The 15,994-nt window shown below is 44.7% G+C and overlaps 1 protein-coding gene across 1 annotated transcript; it reads right to left on the bottom strand.

Moving 5' to 3' along the window:
* Positions 1-1,342: 1,342 nt before the first annotated feature.
* LG01H1orf115 (linkage group 01 C1orf115 homolog) lies at positions 1,343-13,678 on the bottom strand. The gene is made up of 2 exons (XM_048498853.1): positions 13,039-13,678; positions 1,343-3,672 (listed from the first exon to the last, which is right to left on the bottom strand). Exons 1-2 carry the CDS (start codon positions 13,342-13,344, stop codon positions 3,553-3,555), a joined length of 426 nt encoding a protein of 141 aa, XP_048354810.1. The 5' UTR covers positions 13,345-13,678; the 3' UTR covers positions 1,343-3,552.
* Between the last annotated feature and the right edge of the window lie 2,316 nt (positions 13,679-15,994).

Genomic DNA, 15,994 nt, shown 5'->3' with positions numbered 1-15,994 from the left:
GTGTGGCTACCTACTCCACCATGTTAAAGCCTTTCCTCAGGCTGTTCCACTGCAAAGCATGCAGATAAGTGAAGCTATTGTCTGCAGACACATGCTTGTCATGAAATAACTTAGAATGAGACAGAGTTGCAACTGATTGGATGCCGTAGAGGTGAGTCCCTCTGCCTGGTTATTTTCTTAAATTAGTGGAATACCCTAAGAGCAGCAGTGGCGTAGTGGCTAAGAGCAGGTGCACTCTGATCTGGAAGAACAGGGTTTGATTCCCAGCTCTGCCGCTTGAGTTGTGGAGACTTCTCTGGGGAATTCAGATTAGCCTGGGCACTCCCACACACGCCAGCTGGGTGACCTTGGGCTAGTCACAGCTTCTCGGAGCTCTCTCAGCCCCACCCACCTCACAGGGTGTTTGTTGTGAGGGGGCAAGGGCAAGGAGATTGAAAGCCCCTTTGAGTCTCCTGCAGGAGAGAAAGGGGGGATATAAATCCAAACTACTCCTCCTCCTCCTTTATACTCATATTGTTCTCTACTTAAAGCTATTTAAATTTTAATTGTCCTTGGAACATAGTCTTTCTTCTTAATAGACAGGTGTGACGGACGACACAGGTAAATTAGATTCAAAGTGCAGTCAAAAACAATAAGCAAGAGAGTGAAACTTTGGACAGCTCTGCATGGAAAACTAGTCTGTGCTCTGATGGTCAGAGCAAACAGCTGACAAAAAAAAAAGCTGGAGGAAGTTGTGAGGGAGAAGGTGAACAATTTGGAGGGTGGGGCGGAAATCCTGCCTGTGAACATACAAAGCTTTAGCTGAGTGAGAAATCTACTCTGAATTTTCAGCCAGAGGAAATGGAGTCTGGACTGAAGTATTCTGAATGTCAGCTTATGCTGATAACAGTGGTACACAGACATGTGAACTAGGAGACTGTCACAGGGAAAAGTAGAAGTGGGGTTATATCCTCCATTTAGATCCAAAAAGTAGAAAGAAATAGGACACTTCTTCTAGACAGAGAAGAAAAATCCTAAATCAGAAGGGGGACTGTGCTCTGAGGAGAAATCTCTGGTCTGTGGCATGCCTGAAAAGATTATCTCAGAGGTGAGATTGTAAATTGAGTTTCCAACAGACAATAGGCTTAGGCAAGGGTACCAGCCTTCAAGAACCCAGTAGTGGTGAGAGGCACTAAGGAAAAACAACTACTTGATTCATGAAATTATATTACCAACAAAGAAACAAAAAAATTCTCTCTCATATAAGAAACTGAGAAACAAAAGCTTTATGACACTAAAGTCTGTGAAAAGAACTGAAAATTGATTAATAAGTTTATAATCTTTTAAAAAAATCTCAATACAATTATCTAATAAAGTTTTTTATTTGTTGGACTTACATAAACCTCAAGTGCCATTATAAGGGGTAAGGGGTTGTTATCTAATAAAGATACACTGTATATTTTTCCAGTAGTTTGTGGTGCTGAGCAAAAAGTCACAGAATTATCTTCCAAAGGATGGTACATTTATTATAACATTAGCCTAAGGCCATTACACTTTGCCAAAGGTGGCTTAGTCTCTGGTGGGAAATTCTGCCTCATGATATGTGATGTCTATAGGGTTGCCTCAACAGGCTTGTTTACAATAGGTCAAAACCTTTCAATGGCAGTAAAACAGCCCCAGAAATCTAGCTTAGTGCTTAATGTATTGCACAGTGATACATGATTCTGATCTCTTATTTTTGGTGCCCATGTTATGGCATGCAGACGAGTTCAATTACATGCTGGGATCATACATCCCAGTCCCACATACACAGATAGCGCTGCTGAAATTGCAGTACCACAATTCAACCTCCCACATCCACAAAAGTTTCCTTAGTGAACATAAACATGGTATGTGCTTTGCTTTTACAGGTTTATGTCATTTAATTTGCTGAAGCATCTAAACAGATGGCTCATGTGGCTTGAAACGTCTTAACATATTTGCTCTACAGGCTCTTTCTACTGTGCTTCCCTTAGTCTCTGCTTGTGATAATGTTCCTGATCACCTGGAAAGATCTGCACATGCCACTGGGTTCAGGTTCAGTAGTAAATTAGAGATCAACAAGATTTTGAGAGTAAAGCTTTCAAGAACCACTCCCTCCATCAGACTCTATACCAAAAGACACTATGCAAATGTACATACTTTATGCACACATTCTAATGTATCTGCATAGCTTTGGCACCAAACTTGCTGTTACAATCCCCATCCATTCTGAAAGGATTACTATGGTCAGCATTCGGTGGGTTGATTTTGGACACAACTGGACTATGCTAAATGCCAATGTATTATTCCATGTGTATCCTGCCCATCATCAATAAGCCCAGAATCCTACCCAATCCAATGAATACCTTGCTTTCTACCTTGTACTGCTTTCCTGCATTGTACTGGTATATTATCTGGTTGAGGCATAATGGAAGGGGTAATGGAAAGGAACCACAGTTCAGCTGTAGAGCATTTGCCTGGCAATACAGAAGGTCCCAGGTTCAATCGCTGGCATCTCTACTTCCAAGTATCAAGTAGCAGGTGATGTGAAAGACCTCTTCTACCTGACACCCTGAAGAGCTGCTGTCTATCAGAGTAGACAATTTTGACCTTGATAGACCAATGGTATGATTCAGTATGAGGTAGTTTCATGAGTTCAATATTCAGCTTCCTCAGAAATTGCCTTTTTGCATCTTTTCAAGCCCATATTCTGAGAGCTCTTCCTCGAAGGCTTATTATTTTACCACTGGGAATAGTAGAGAATTTCACCAGTATGGCTTTTACCATCATGTTGATGGCTGTGCTGAGGAGAAGATGCACCTGACAAAGCTTTCTTTCTATAGCTCCCCCTTAAAGATACAGGTCTCTCCAGTATGATCTTGGTAATCCTGCTAGGGAGGCCTACCTCATACTGAGAACCATGCTGCGAGGTAATTGGAAACAGATTGTCTGAAACCCAGTAGAAGTTAGGCCTTGCTTTGCCTCTTTTTCTGTCTAATAAAGCAAAACTTCTTGTCTCCAACTTGTTCTGAGGCTGCCAAATTCTGGATGTGTTTCCACTGTGCTAATAATATGTAAAAACACCACAGGTGCATCTTTCCCTGACAGGGAGAAGCAGTGATAGGAAACACTGCCCCTGTTAAATGCCAGATCATCATGGAACAAAAAGGAGGAAACTTTTTCTCTTTCCCTCTATTTTCTTCCTTCCTTCTTTTAACCATTTTCTTTCTCTCACTTTGACTTACTTTCCCCCTCTTTCTCCATAATCGAAGGCTTTGAAAAAGGACAATCTGACTGTCTTTTTAAAGGACAAGATCTGACTCATTAATCAAAATGCTGTTCCTTTGGTCTGACTCATTATCTGATCTAATATTAACTTAATTTCTGACAAATGTAAGGAACTGGTTCAAGCCATGCTCTCCAAATGTTCTGGTCTGATCCTTTTCTTATTGCTGAAATGCTGTCAATTCTGAAGACATTAAAGGGGAAGATGGCATGCACCTTGGCGATGAATTCTTTTTTCTTCCATCTTGAAAGAAGAGGGCCACTGGTCTACCGAAACAGTGTTGCTACCGAAGCAGCTACTCCAAAGGGCGATGAGTAGGCATTGGCAAGGCTTTGCAGGCCAAGCACCACATAACGGCATCCTTTCTGCAGCACTTTGCCCACATTCTGGATTAACAGAAAGACAGAGCCATTAAAGAGCAGGAAAACTTTTCTATCTATCAAGCGATTTCTGCAGTAATAAGAACGGTTTAACTGGGGTTTAATTCTTGCATTACCTTTCAATCACACAGTACTGAAGAGCCCACATGGTGTGCCAGTTAAAGCACTGAATGAAGATACTAAGATGATTAATTCTTGTACTGTAACATGATCATGCTTGGCCTAGTCACAGCCTAGACTACCTCAAAGAGTTATTGTGAGACTGAAACTGTAGTGTGGGACTATAATGGCAAAATAAAAATACAATATAGTTACTACATATCATGTCCATATTATATTAATGTTTTTACTTAGTCTGAGTTGTTTTCCTGTTTCCTCACACTAGCACTTTTTATCTAGCACTGTATGTCAAAGTCCACAGTGGCTTACAAATTTAAATGGATTACAATAAACACAGTTAAAGCATTATAAAACCAGCTCAAAATATCAATTAATCACTTCCCAGTAATATCTTCAAGAAGCCCATTTTGATGACTAATGAAATATTCACAATATAAAACAAAGAATTACTACAAATATTACATGAAGTTTTCCTTCTTTTTGAGCTGAACTCCAGCACCAGAATCCAGCTGACCACAGTGTGGAAAGATGAGGCCAGGGGTCAGTTTTCCTTACTTGTGAGCTCTAGACCCTTGCACACATCTCTCTTGAAAAGCCCAACAAAGGAGCAGCAAGGCTTCCGTATGCCTACTCTGCCTGTGACATTTTCACAGTCTCCAAAATCATGATACTTGTAATAACTGGCTTAAAATTTGCCAAGATGGTAAAGCAAATGTTGCCCAGTCATTTCTCATTAAAACCAATGGAAATAGAAAGAAAGACAAAGAATGAAAACTCAAGAAGGTGATAATGCAAAAAAAATGAACACAGTCACAAACATCATTTAGTTGAATGGCACCACATAAACAAACCCATAAATAATGAAAATCCCACAATCTGGACCAGCTTGATTCATTCTGTGAAATGCAAGCAGTTAATGGTTGTAACAGTGGTACTGCCAATAGTTGGCACTGCACTTGGAATGAAACTCCAAGCCCTTTCCTTTCCTCTGGGTTGCCTCAGGGCTGTAGTATACAACATAACTATCTGTTTCAGTTGGCCATGGGCCCATTCATCAGAGCAGATTTGGGTACAGTTCCCTTGCTGACCTTTGGGTGAGTTAGAAAGATGAAGAAACAACACAATCCTGTAGAACAAAACCTGGGCAGGGGGAGTACTTCAAGGGAGGGGTAAGTTGGTGACTGCCTTTTTCAGCAGGGCACCTGTTGCATAAGACATTGCATCACATTCCTATTTGCTGCTTCCACTTTGATATGGAAATCTCCTGTCCCCTGGTTCAGCTTTGATATGGAGAGGTATTAAACCTGCAGGCCAGCAGTCTCTTACCCACTGCCATTGAACATATAAAGCAGTGTTTCCCAACCTTTTTGAAGTCACAGTACCCTTGGCCTCACTCTTCATATCTCACGGTGCCCCTGCCATCCCCCCCACCATCCCCTCCCAGTGCCCCTGCTTGCCACCCCCCACTTTCCCCTCCCAGGGTGAAGGGAATCACTGGGGGCGGGGCGGGAAGTGGCTGCTGACCTTGCGGCAGGCCCTGCCCCATGGGCCAGCTCCATGTCCTTGCTGGCGGTGGCAGGAGACACCACAAAAGCGAGGGGGGCTGGTAGCATTGCTGCGGTACCCCTGGGACATGCTTACGGCACCCCAGGGTACCACGGAACCCTGGTTGGGAATCGCTGGTATAAAGGGTGTCAATACTTTATCTCCTTCCTTACTTTGTGAACATTATATCACATCATTTAACATGGCAGAGATGGCGCCATAAATGTTTGTACCTTGGCCAAAACACTGGCGTCCTGATCTCAGCAATGACTAAAGTCCTTTCCAACACAAATAAACAACACTCCAAGCTCCCAGCGCTTGTGCTTAACCCTGTATGCAGTGCAGCAATATTTGCAAGGCAGGATGTGAATCACGTTTGTTGGCTGAGACTGATGAATCAACTGGAGTTGGAAAACAGCCTTACATCTAATTCATATAAGATTTGAGACTTCACAAAGGACATAGATATTTACCGTACAGTTGTTTGAATCATAACTTCCTTTTCTGGTTGTGGAACATACTACCACATGTGCAATCCATGGAACATATAATGCTTAACTGCCCCAAATATGAAGAAGCTAGGACCAGGCTTTTGACTCTTCTTCCTGCTAAGTTTAAGGAATACTCTGTTGCTGGGAAGGTTGCATTCCTACTAAACAACTCTTCTGTGATTTTAAATTCTGTAGCTAGGTTCCTTTTAGGAACTTTGGAATAATACCTGTGATGGTTTTATGTATGGAACATTTGTCTGGATAATGCTGGTTGTTATATTGGTATTATGCCTAATAAAGGTTTTATGTATGTATACTACCACATATGGAAAGAGCAGTTTTTCTTTGGGGGAGGAAATTTCCTTGCAGAGCACCACTTGATATATATGCCCACACTGTTTCCAGGGGTTCGCTGACAACATGATTTGCGGGGAGCAAAACAGGCTATAGAGGGAAGTGGAATGTTTCTCTTCATTTCCACTCTGCTATGAAAGTTTGCTGGGTGACCTGGGCCCAATCATGTACTTTCAGTCTAAATCAGGGGTCTGCAACCTGCGGCTCCAGAGCTGCATGCGGCTCTTTCAGCCTTATACTGCGGCTCTGCGTGGCCTGGAGGTCGGAGGGTAGCGTGGGCATGTCCCTCCAGCCCTCCAGAGCAGCGCCGGAAGGAAAGGTGAGTGGAGGGGCCGAACCGGAGGCGGCTCTGTGCGGAGCCACCTCTCCGGCTCGGTAGATCTTCGGGGCCATGGAAAACGGGTCCAAATGGCTCTTTGTGTGGTAAAGGTTGCCGACCCCTGGTCTAAATTACCTCTCAGGGTTGTTGTGAAGATAAAATGAATGAGAGGGGACCAATGCAAGTTGCTCCCCACTGAGGAGAAAGGAAGGATAAAAATGATGCAAATAAATAAATAAATCTAGCACAACTCTGCTTGTGCTAGAAAAAAATAGTGATATGATAGTGATACAGTGATTCTTTTTTCTATTTTTTTCCAAAGCATCATTTATTTTTTAATTTTTAAAATGAAAATAAATTATTAAATATGGAATATTCTTGACAAATATGAACTAGCTTCTTCCCCCGAACTGCATATCCATCAGAAAAAAAGGAGACACGCTCATCTTGTCAAGTCTTTGGGAATTCAGTCCCCTCTCCTGTGAAAATTTCATTCATTAGTCAGTTAATTTTTTGAAAAAAACTGCATACAACACCTATCTTAAAGCAGCCCCCCCCCCCACCTTTCTGCGCTTTTGGATGCATTTGGAATTATGACACAGCATGGTGGGCAGAGCAATGAAACAGCAGCAATAAAATGGCTTCCACAGAAGGCAGCCATTAAATGATGGCAACAGCTTAACTTCAATAACTTAGATTCAGAGCCCTTTGGGGATTGGGCGGTATAGAAATCCCATAAATAAATAAAATAAAATAAATAAATAATACAGTATAGATTCTTGTGCTGAGAAGGCTGCTGCTGCTGCTGCTGCTGCGTGTTTTTTTTAAAAAACCAGCACAGCCAATCAAATGTCCACTAATCAATGAGAAGCACTGCTGGACTAAAGCCTTACCTGGCCCCACCCACTTCCTAAAAACAATTGGCAGACATCAGAAAAGGTATTGGCGAGTGCCATGGTGCCCATGGGTACAACATTGAAACCTCTTCCCTTGAAGGGTTCTTGTGAGGCTCAAATTGAGTAGTGTACCATGTACAGTGCTCTGAACTCCTTAAAGGAAGAACAGGGACAAATATGCCTAATTATAAACGTCGAGAGTTGTCAGAGGCGTAGCACCAATGGGGTGGGGTGGTGCATGACGCCCTGGGCAGAGCCATGGCAGAGGTGTGGCCAGGCTGCAGAGGGGACATGGTGGGGGTGTTCCAGGGCAGCAGGGGCGCAGGGCATGCGAGCACCCCGGGCGGAGTTTCCCCTCACTCCACCTCTGAGAGTTGTTGAGTTAGATAAATTATTGTGTTAGGTAGGAAAGAAAGAGTTGTTGAGTAGGAAAGAAAGAAACACAGCCATGGAATTGTAGACCAGTTTATCTTGGGAGGTTGGGTTCCCCTAAAAGGAATGGAACAACAGCTGATTTAACACCCACAATTAAGCTTGTGGTTTCAAAAGTGTCATTTTTTCACTTGTAATACTCTCACTCAGAGAAACAGCACTCTGTAAGAGGAGAGGTAAAAATATCATGCACTCCTTCACTGAGACAATTAGAATAAATATTTCATGTGTGTATGAAAAGATGTTACTCAGCAGCCCTGGTGAGCATTGCCCCACTGAGAAACAGGGGAAGCCCTGGAAGCTGGGGGTGGGGGAGAGAAGTGTTGAGAGCACGAGCCCCACTACCCCCTCCCCAAAGTTTACACCCCTGACTTGTAGTAAAAAGGATATTTTCAGCGATAGCTCCAGCAGCAAACCAGTAGTTGTGCCTAGGATCCAAAAGGAAGGGGAGTATTCTGCTTTTAATCTCTTTGTTACCATTGGAGGAGTGGGAATCAAGCTTCATATGTCTTGCTAATTGGAATGCTGTCAAAATAAGGATGCCAAGTGAAACGCAGCACAAAGAAATGCAAAGCATCTGTCACATGGAGGAGCTTAGAGTCTTTTCTGGATGGAAATGACAGAGCTCTCTTTTGATCTATGTGAACACCGTTTTCATTCGTGCTCTGATAAAACTCGTTTCTTCTAAACAGGAGAGAACAATCCAGCCAACTCCATTACTAGATCTAATTATTTCTTTTTCAAAGAAAATTATGTTTGTGCTGCAGAAGCAGCCTTCTATTTCAAGTGTCGTCCAAAAGTTCTCATGCAGACCTAACCCAAAACAGGGATAAGTTATTATTTGTCACTATCTATTTGTCACGATAAGTTTATTATTTGTCACTATCAATGATTCTTTATTTCTAATCAGGCCTTTTTTCCAAAGAGCTCAGGACAGCATTTTTAGTTATTCTCATTTTATCAGGGAGGGGCCATGGCTCAGTGGCAGAGCAACTGCTTTGCAGATATTAGGTACCAGGTTCAATTCCCTGTATCTCCAATTTAATGGATCAGAAAGATCTCAACCTGAGATGCTGGAGAACTGTTGTTGCCAGAGTAGATAATACCAGTTTCTCCCCAAGCAGGCCTCACCTAATATGGTTATTGCATTACAAACAAAATGCAGTGCTGTGTCCAGCCCCTGGCCTGGCCGAACCCACCCCCCACCCCCCCCAATCTAACAAACCTTGAGCATTTGTAGTAAGCAGTCCTGTGGTGGGAAGCGGCTTGGGGTGGTGGTGGAAGGAAACAATAGTGAGGCAGCAGAAATGGTGGGAAGCAGCGGAGGTGGCAGGAAGCAGTGGCGAGGAGGCAGGGCGTGGCAGGAAGTGGCAGCAAAGTGGCAGGAAGTGACAGCAAATTACACCCCTAAGAATTGTGCATATGGGGTAACCACCCCTATAGCCCTGCCTTGCTGTGCCACTGAATACCACCCCACACTCAGCCACTGAACCAGGACAGAGACAACAGAAGTTGATGGCTTATTTGGGATAATATATAGCTGGGTGACATCAGCATATTGATGATCGTCCATTCCAAAACTGTGGATTATCTCATTCAGGCAGTGGTTCTCAACCTGGGGGTCGGGACCCCTTTGGGGGTCGAACGACCCTTTCACAGAGGTCGCCTAAGACTCTCTGCATCAGTGCTCTCCATCTGTAAAATGGATAAATGTTAGGGTTGGGGGTCACCACAACATGAGGAGCTGTATTAAAGGGTCACGGCATTAGGAAGGTTGAGAACCACTGCATTAAGGGGTCCTGGTGGTAGAAAGTGCCATCAAGTCATAACCAACTTATGGCAACTGCATAGGGCTTTCAAGTCAAGATACGTTTAGGCCAGCAGGCTGCTGCATAACAATCCAGGACTTTCTTGGTAGTTTCCCATGCTTAGCTTCTGAGATCTGACAAGTTCAGGCTGGCTGGCCCATCAAGGTCAGGGTTAAGGTAAGGGGCCATGTTTTTAAACACAGAGAGCCTTGTTGTACTCCATATATTAGCTCCCAAAAGGAGCTTCAGCATCTCCCACAACCTCTGTGAAAACTTTGACTGTGTATTCCTACATGGCAGGGATTGGACTTAATGGCCCTTGAGGTCTCTTCCAACTCTATGATTCTATCATTCTAACTCTGACAGGACACACCAGAAAAATCTCAGTGATGCTCCCCTCAAATCCAGTTTACCTTCTAGACACCTCAGCAGTATCACACAGTCCACCATATTAAAGGATTGACAGACTAATGGCAACAATTTAGAAATCTATAGAAATGTAATAAAATAAACAATCTATAGAACTAATCTATAGAAATCTAATAAAATTTTAAAAATACTATTCCTTGTCTCACAGAAAGAAAGGAATGCAGTCCTACATTGTAAAGCAGAACTCACTGCCAATCCCCAGCTGGTGGGTCAGATCCTCTAGCCACCTCCTATTCCTGTCCGGTCACTTTGCTTTTCCCCAGCAGCTTCAGTACCATTTGGTATTTTCCCGCCTCCCCCATTCCCGGCTAGACAGACTCCAGCCATTGCTGTCTGACTCAGCCTGGTCTCGCCTCTGCTTCTGCCTGCCTCCCACTGATTCAGAGCCACCTCTTTCCTAATGTAGGTTTCCTAATTAGCTTTCCTAATTTTATTTACCATCCTCACGCTTAATTACGAAGTAAATCACAGTTATTTTTATTTTTCAGATTGGGAACAGAGGCTTGGGAGAAAACATTTCTCCCAAAGCCACCCAGTATATAAATGAACTGTTTTTTTATTCCTGATGTTTTACCATGCATTCGCAAGATGCTTGCATGTCTGTTATGGATACCTTATCATAGGTGTCAAACTCATGGCCCTCCAGATGTTATGGACTACAGTTCCCATCATCCCCTGCCAGCATCATGCTAGCAGGGGATTATGGGAATTGTAGTCCATAACATCTGGAGGGCCGTGAGTTTGATACATTTCAACTGTCTGTTCTAAACATCACTTGATATGAGAGCCAATGAGGTGTAGTGATTAGAGTGATGGGCAACTCAAGTACCCACCCACACTCATGCCAGAGAAGCTAACTGGATGACCTTGGGCCAGTCAAACACTATCAGCCTAACCTATGTAACAGGGGTGCAGTGTGGATATAATGGAGGACAGAATGATGTAAGGGAAACAGTAGGATATAAATTAATCAAATAAATACATTAATGTGCATTAATTACCTTTTAAATATTTGTACCACCCTTACAGGGTAATCCATGTCTTTCCCTTGCCCCCCAAGAGCTTTTATTGCATCCCCCTGTAAGGGTAAAACAGGGATGCTTATCTATATTACTATATTTGTGAGTCCAAAATTAAGGGGTGGCACTTTTTACAAGAGCTGGATAACACAGCTTGGCCCAATCTCATTCGATCTTGGAAGCTAAGCTTAGGAGACCGCCAAGCAAGTCTGGATTTGGTATGCAGAGGCAGGCAATGGCAAATCACCTCTGAACACATTTTGCCTTAAAAGGCAAAGGGAGTCACTGTGAGTCAGCTGTGACTTGACTGCACTTTCCAACACAACCGTTCTAATCTTCGGGGGTAAAAGAATGTGACTTTGGGTACACAGTATCACTATTAGCATGGTTCACGCATGGTAAACGGAAACTTCTGTAAGTGTTTAGAAAACAGAAATGGAACTTCATAGCACCTTAGAACCTGATGCATTGTATACTTTTAGTCTTTAAGGTGCCATAAGGGATCTTCTTCTTGCTGCACAAACACAGTCCATTTGCAGAACTTCTGGGAACAGAGGAAAGATTCTGATTCACATTAGTGCTCCTTTACGCTAAGGCAGCAATGCTTCCCAGGTATTACAATGCATGTGACTTATTATCTTAATGGTCTGCTGCTCTGTTTTGGTATAAACCAGGGGTAGGGAACCTTTAACACTCAAAGAGCCATTTGGACCCGTTTTCCACGGGAAAAGAAAACACTTGGAACCGCAAATAATTTTTGACATTTAAAATAAAGATAACACTATATATATTATGGGAGTTACCTTTTACCTCGGCTCATTCTGAGAAGCGCGATGATTGATGTGCCTGCCCTGCCAACCTGCAGGCGGGCAAGTGATGAAGCCGGGTGCCCGGCCTGAAGCTCGCCTTGCCGCTCCAGAATGGCCTGGGCCTCATCTAACGGGGCGAGGCGAGAGGGGGAAGGCATTAGTGGCACGGCCCAGCCGGCCATGGGCAGTTGGTGCGCCTGTCCTGCTGCCTGCAGGGCAGGCAAGGATGGGGCCGGCGGCTCGGCTCGTGGAGCCACAGTGCAAGGGCAGAAGAACTGCATGCGGCTCTCGAGCCTCAGGTTCCCTACCCCTGGTATAAACGTTTGGGAAGGGGGAGGTTACACTCAATCCCAAATGAATTTTAGGTTTGTAGCAGCAGTGGTGTAGGAGGTTAAGAGCTCATGTATCTAATCTGGAGGAACCGGGTTTGATTCCCTGCTCTGCCACCTGAGCTGTGGAGGCTTATCTGGGGAATTCTGATTAGCCTGTACACTCCCACACACGCCAGCTGGGTGACCTGGGGCTAGTCACAGCTCTTCTGAGCTCCCTCAGCCCCACCCACCTCACAGGGTGTTTGTTGTGAGGGGGGAAGGGCAAGGAGATTGTAAGCCCCTTTGAGTCTCCTGCAGGAGAGAAAGGGGGATATAAATCCAAACTCCTCCTCCTCCTCCTTCTATATTTAGTGCCTGATTCAAATTCGACAAAACTCAGCCACCCGCTGGCCCTGGGGAAAAACCTCCAGGTCTCTGCTTCTTAAATCTACACTAGTCTTGGACTCCAGCTTGACCTTTACAATTGTGTCAACCGGCCAAACAAACTAACAACTGACATCCTCCCGCCTCCCTACGCTCTCCATAAGCGACGCCTACTAAACTTTACCCATAAATTTGAACTAGGCAGTCACCTGTTTAAACTAATTCACGTCTACTGACCATGACTCATAAGCAGTGCCCCTGAACACACCCCTTCCTTCAAAGATACAATCCGAATCTCTCTTGTTCTTAAATGCTTTGCTATCGGATTGCACTTTGACCCCAAACTCAACAACCAAACGTGGCAGAGACGGCTCCGATGATCTTCTGGATCCCGAACTAGCCCAGATCCAACCCGCCCTTCTCCACGCACGCACGCCCGCCCGCCCTGCCCTCACCTTGCCGTATTTCTTGAGCTTTCTCCTGCGCTTTCTGCTTCTGCGCTCGGCTGAGGCCTCCTGCGCTTGCTGTTCCCCATCCGCGCCGAGGGGCTTGTAATGGGCCGGTAGGATGGCAAACGCGACTTGCTTGGAGGAGCGGCCGGAGGACTCTTCCTCGGTTTGCCACTTCGGCGCCCTCTTGCCTTGCTCCTGCTCGGCCGTCTCCTCCTCCTCCTCCTCCAGGATGGCGGTTTCGTCTTCTGCGAGCCCCTGCCGGAGCCCCCTGGCTCTCAGAGTGCCCCCCACCCTGGCCCCGACGGTCATAGCACTCGAATGGCCTCCAGCAGGAATCAGGAGAATGTTGCGAAAGCCGAGCGCACCTTTGCTCTTTCCCTCCTGCTAGCGGCGGTGGCTGGCCGAGCGAAGAGGCCACAGGTGGAGCTAAAGAGAGGCACTCCCGGCAGCTGCGTCTTTAAAGCTGGGACTTGGCTGGGCCCTGTCCAAAGCCCTCCTTCCTGCCTGCCTGCCTTGAGGAGAAACGGTTTGATCCAGGCAGCTCAAAGGTTCAGCTCTAATCTATTTATGACATCGTTTCCCATTGCACCAAGAACCTCGATCCGGTCTGAAAAAAATTTAATAAATGCAAGATAAGAAATGGTATTGTTATGATAACAGCTGGAATTCTTTTGCCCATTGCCAGATTTATGCATTCCTCTGAGAACTGCAAGCAGTAATACAAACCAGACTTCTCCCTTTTGTTAGAACTTAGGCCAGGATCCAACAAAGTTGGGCATGCTCAAAGAACCACGCTGTGTGCTGGAGAACTAGAGCGTTCGTTGTCCTCGCTAGTGTTTGGAAGATAGATTTTCTGACCATGGTGCTGCGAAAGCAGGGGAGCCCAAAGCCCCTAGGGCTCCATAGCTGTACAAGGAGCTGGCTACCAAGCTCCCAGGAGGTGAGGCACTTTAACTCTTCTGCTGACTAGTCCACCACACCTTTTTATGCTATCTCTACCTTGGCTAGCAAGAGCAAGTTCAGCTGTCCTCAAGAAACTACAGATGATGTTGTTGCTCTGATGCATACAATACTACAGTCCTGAGTGTCTACCAATCTTGATCCTCTTTGATCTGAGATTGCAAATGCCTTAACAGACCAGGTGATCGGGAGCAACAGCCGCAGAAGGCCATTGCGTTCACATCCTACATGTGAGCTCCCCAAGGCACCTGGTGGGCCACTGCGAGTAGCAGAGAGCTGGACTAGATGGACTTTGGTCTGATCCAGCTGGCTTGTTCTTATGTTCTTATGTCTGGAATTGTACTTAAATTCCTGAGTATTTTACATTTTCAGTGATTTTTAAAAATTTGCATAGAAGTCCCCCCCCCTTCAATAAAAACAAACCCGTTATTGTATAACTGTTCAGAGATGAAGGACACAGATCCCACAACTGGAAGCCTCCATTGTACTATGACTGGATGACTGTCACTGGTGAAAGGGCTCACTAGAATGGGAAGGGTCAGGAAAATATGTGCAATGTACGCCCCACACTTCAGTTTTAATTCTGGAAGATCTCCAGTCCCACCTGGAGGTTGCCAATCCTAGTTCCAATGGAGGAAAATGGCTGCTTTGGAGTGTGGAATCTGGCATTTTACTATTTACTCTCCTCTTGAAACCCCTTTTCTCCGTCCCCAAACCTCATCCCAAGGCTACATCCTCAAATCTTCATGAATTTCCCAAGCTGGAGCAACTCTTAAAAAGAAGCAGGAAAGAGGAAATAGTGGGAGGGGACAATGAGATGCCTCCAACAAGTTCTTGTGGGTTTCCACTTGTAATAATCTAATTCTCAACAAGGCCAAATCTGTGGATACTTAGATCTAGAGACTGGAGCTATCAACAGATCTTTCTACAAACGTGATAAAAGATCCAGGTTGGCAGAAAAAAATGGGGTGTGTGCGTGTTAACTCCTTCCCTCATAGAAGCAGCACCTGAAACTTGATGAAAGCCCGGAGCTGCCATTGTTAGACAATTGCAACCCTCATTTGTCAGTAAAAGGCAAGAGGCTTTCCAAGGCTTTCACTTTTAAAGGAGGCTAATTGGGGCCATGGCCAACTGCAGTCCCTGAGTGGCTTGTATAATTCACCCAGACCCCTCCTGCTTGCTACTGTTCAAATGCAGCCACCCCATGAAAGTCAATGTGGTTTAGTGGTCAAACTCTCTAAGATCCAGGAGATCCCAGCTTGAATCACTACTCTGTCATGGAAGGTGAATGACCTTGGACCAGTTAACACATTCTCAGCCTAACTTACTTCACAGGGTTGTTGTGAAGATAAATGAGTGGAATATAGATATAGCTAAAGAAGGGGGACAAAGAAAAGGTAGATTGGTTGAAGGAAGCATGGAAATATGAGAATCTGAAGCTTGCCAGGAGGAGGAAATAGTGTGGGGAGAGGGATACAAGCAACATAAGTTGCCCCTTGCACGGCCTTCTGGGTTCTCTACTGCATAACAAGACCAGGTGGCCATCACTGCACTGCTGGGTCATGGTTTTCCTAGGTAAGGCTGCTGGGAGAAGGAGGAATAGCTGAATACACAGGGCAGGGAGAGATAAAGCAGGCTGAAAAGAGAAGGAAGCAGGAAAAGGGAAGGTTATGGGGAAAGAGAAGGGAAAGAGAAAATAGCGAGGGAGAGAAAATAGTATGGCTTCTGCAAGTTCTTGTAGATCCTTCATTTGTTTTCCCATATATAACGGCTTGTGATTTTATACTTTCATATCTTCATTGTAAGTCACCTTGAGCACAACTCTGAACAGGTGACACAGAAACAGCAAAGAAACAAATAAGACTGTATTGACAGTGACTATGTTTTGCCCCTGGTTATTTAAGCAATTCACCCCACTACACTTGGTTCACAGATGTTACTGTGGAATTTCAAAATCCTGTAAAATTTGTCTTGATCAGAGAAAACATTGGGATAAAAT

The sequence above is a fragment of the Sphaerodactylus townsendi genome, linkage group LG01, assembly GCF_021028975.2.
Source record: "Sphaerodactylus townsendi isolate TG3544 linkage group LG01, MPM_Stown_v2.3, whole genome shotgun sequence".
In the NCBI taxonomy this organism is placed as follows: domain Eukaryota; kingdom Metazoa; phylum Chordata; class Lepidosauria; order Squamata; family Sphaerodactylidae; genus Sphaerodactylus; species Sphaerodactylus townsendi.
The sequence above is the reverse complement of the archived record's forward strand: the minus strand, read 5'-3'. Positions and strand labels throughout refer to the sequence as shown.

Bases quoted from the DNA above. Each gene is read 5' to 3' on its own strand.
- LG01H1orf115 (XM_048498853.1), bottom strand. From the start codon at position 13,344: ATGACCGTCGGGGCCAGGGTGGGGGGCACTCTGAGAGCCAGGGGGCTC. The intron at 3,673-13,038 runs GTGAGGGCAGGG...CTGTTAATCCAG, and splicing joins AGCTCAAGAAATACGGCAAG to AATGTGGGCAAAGTGCTGCA.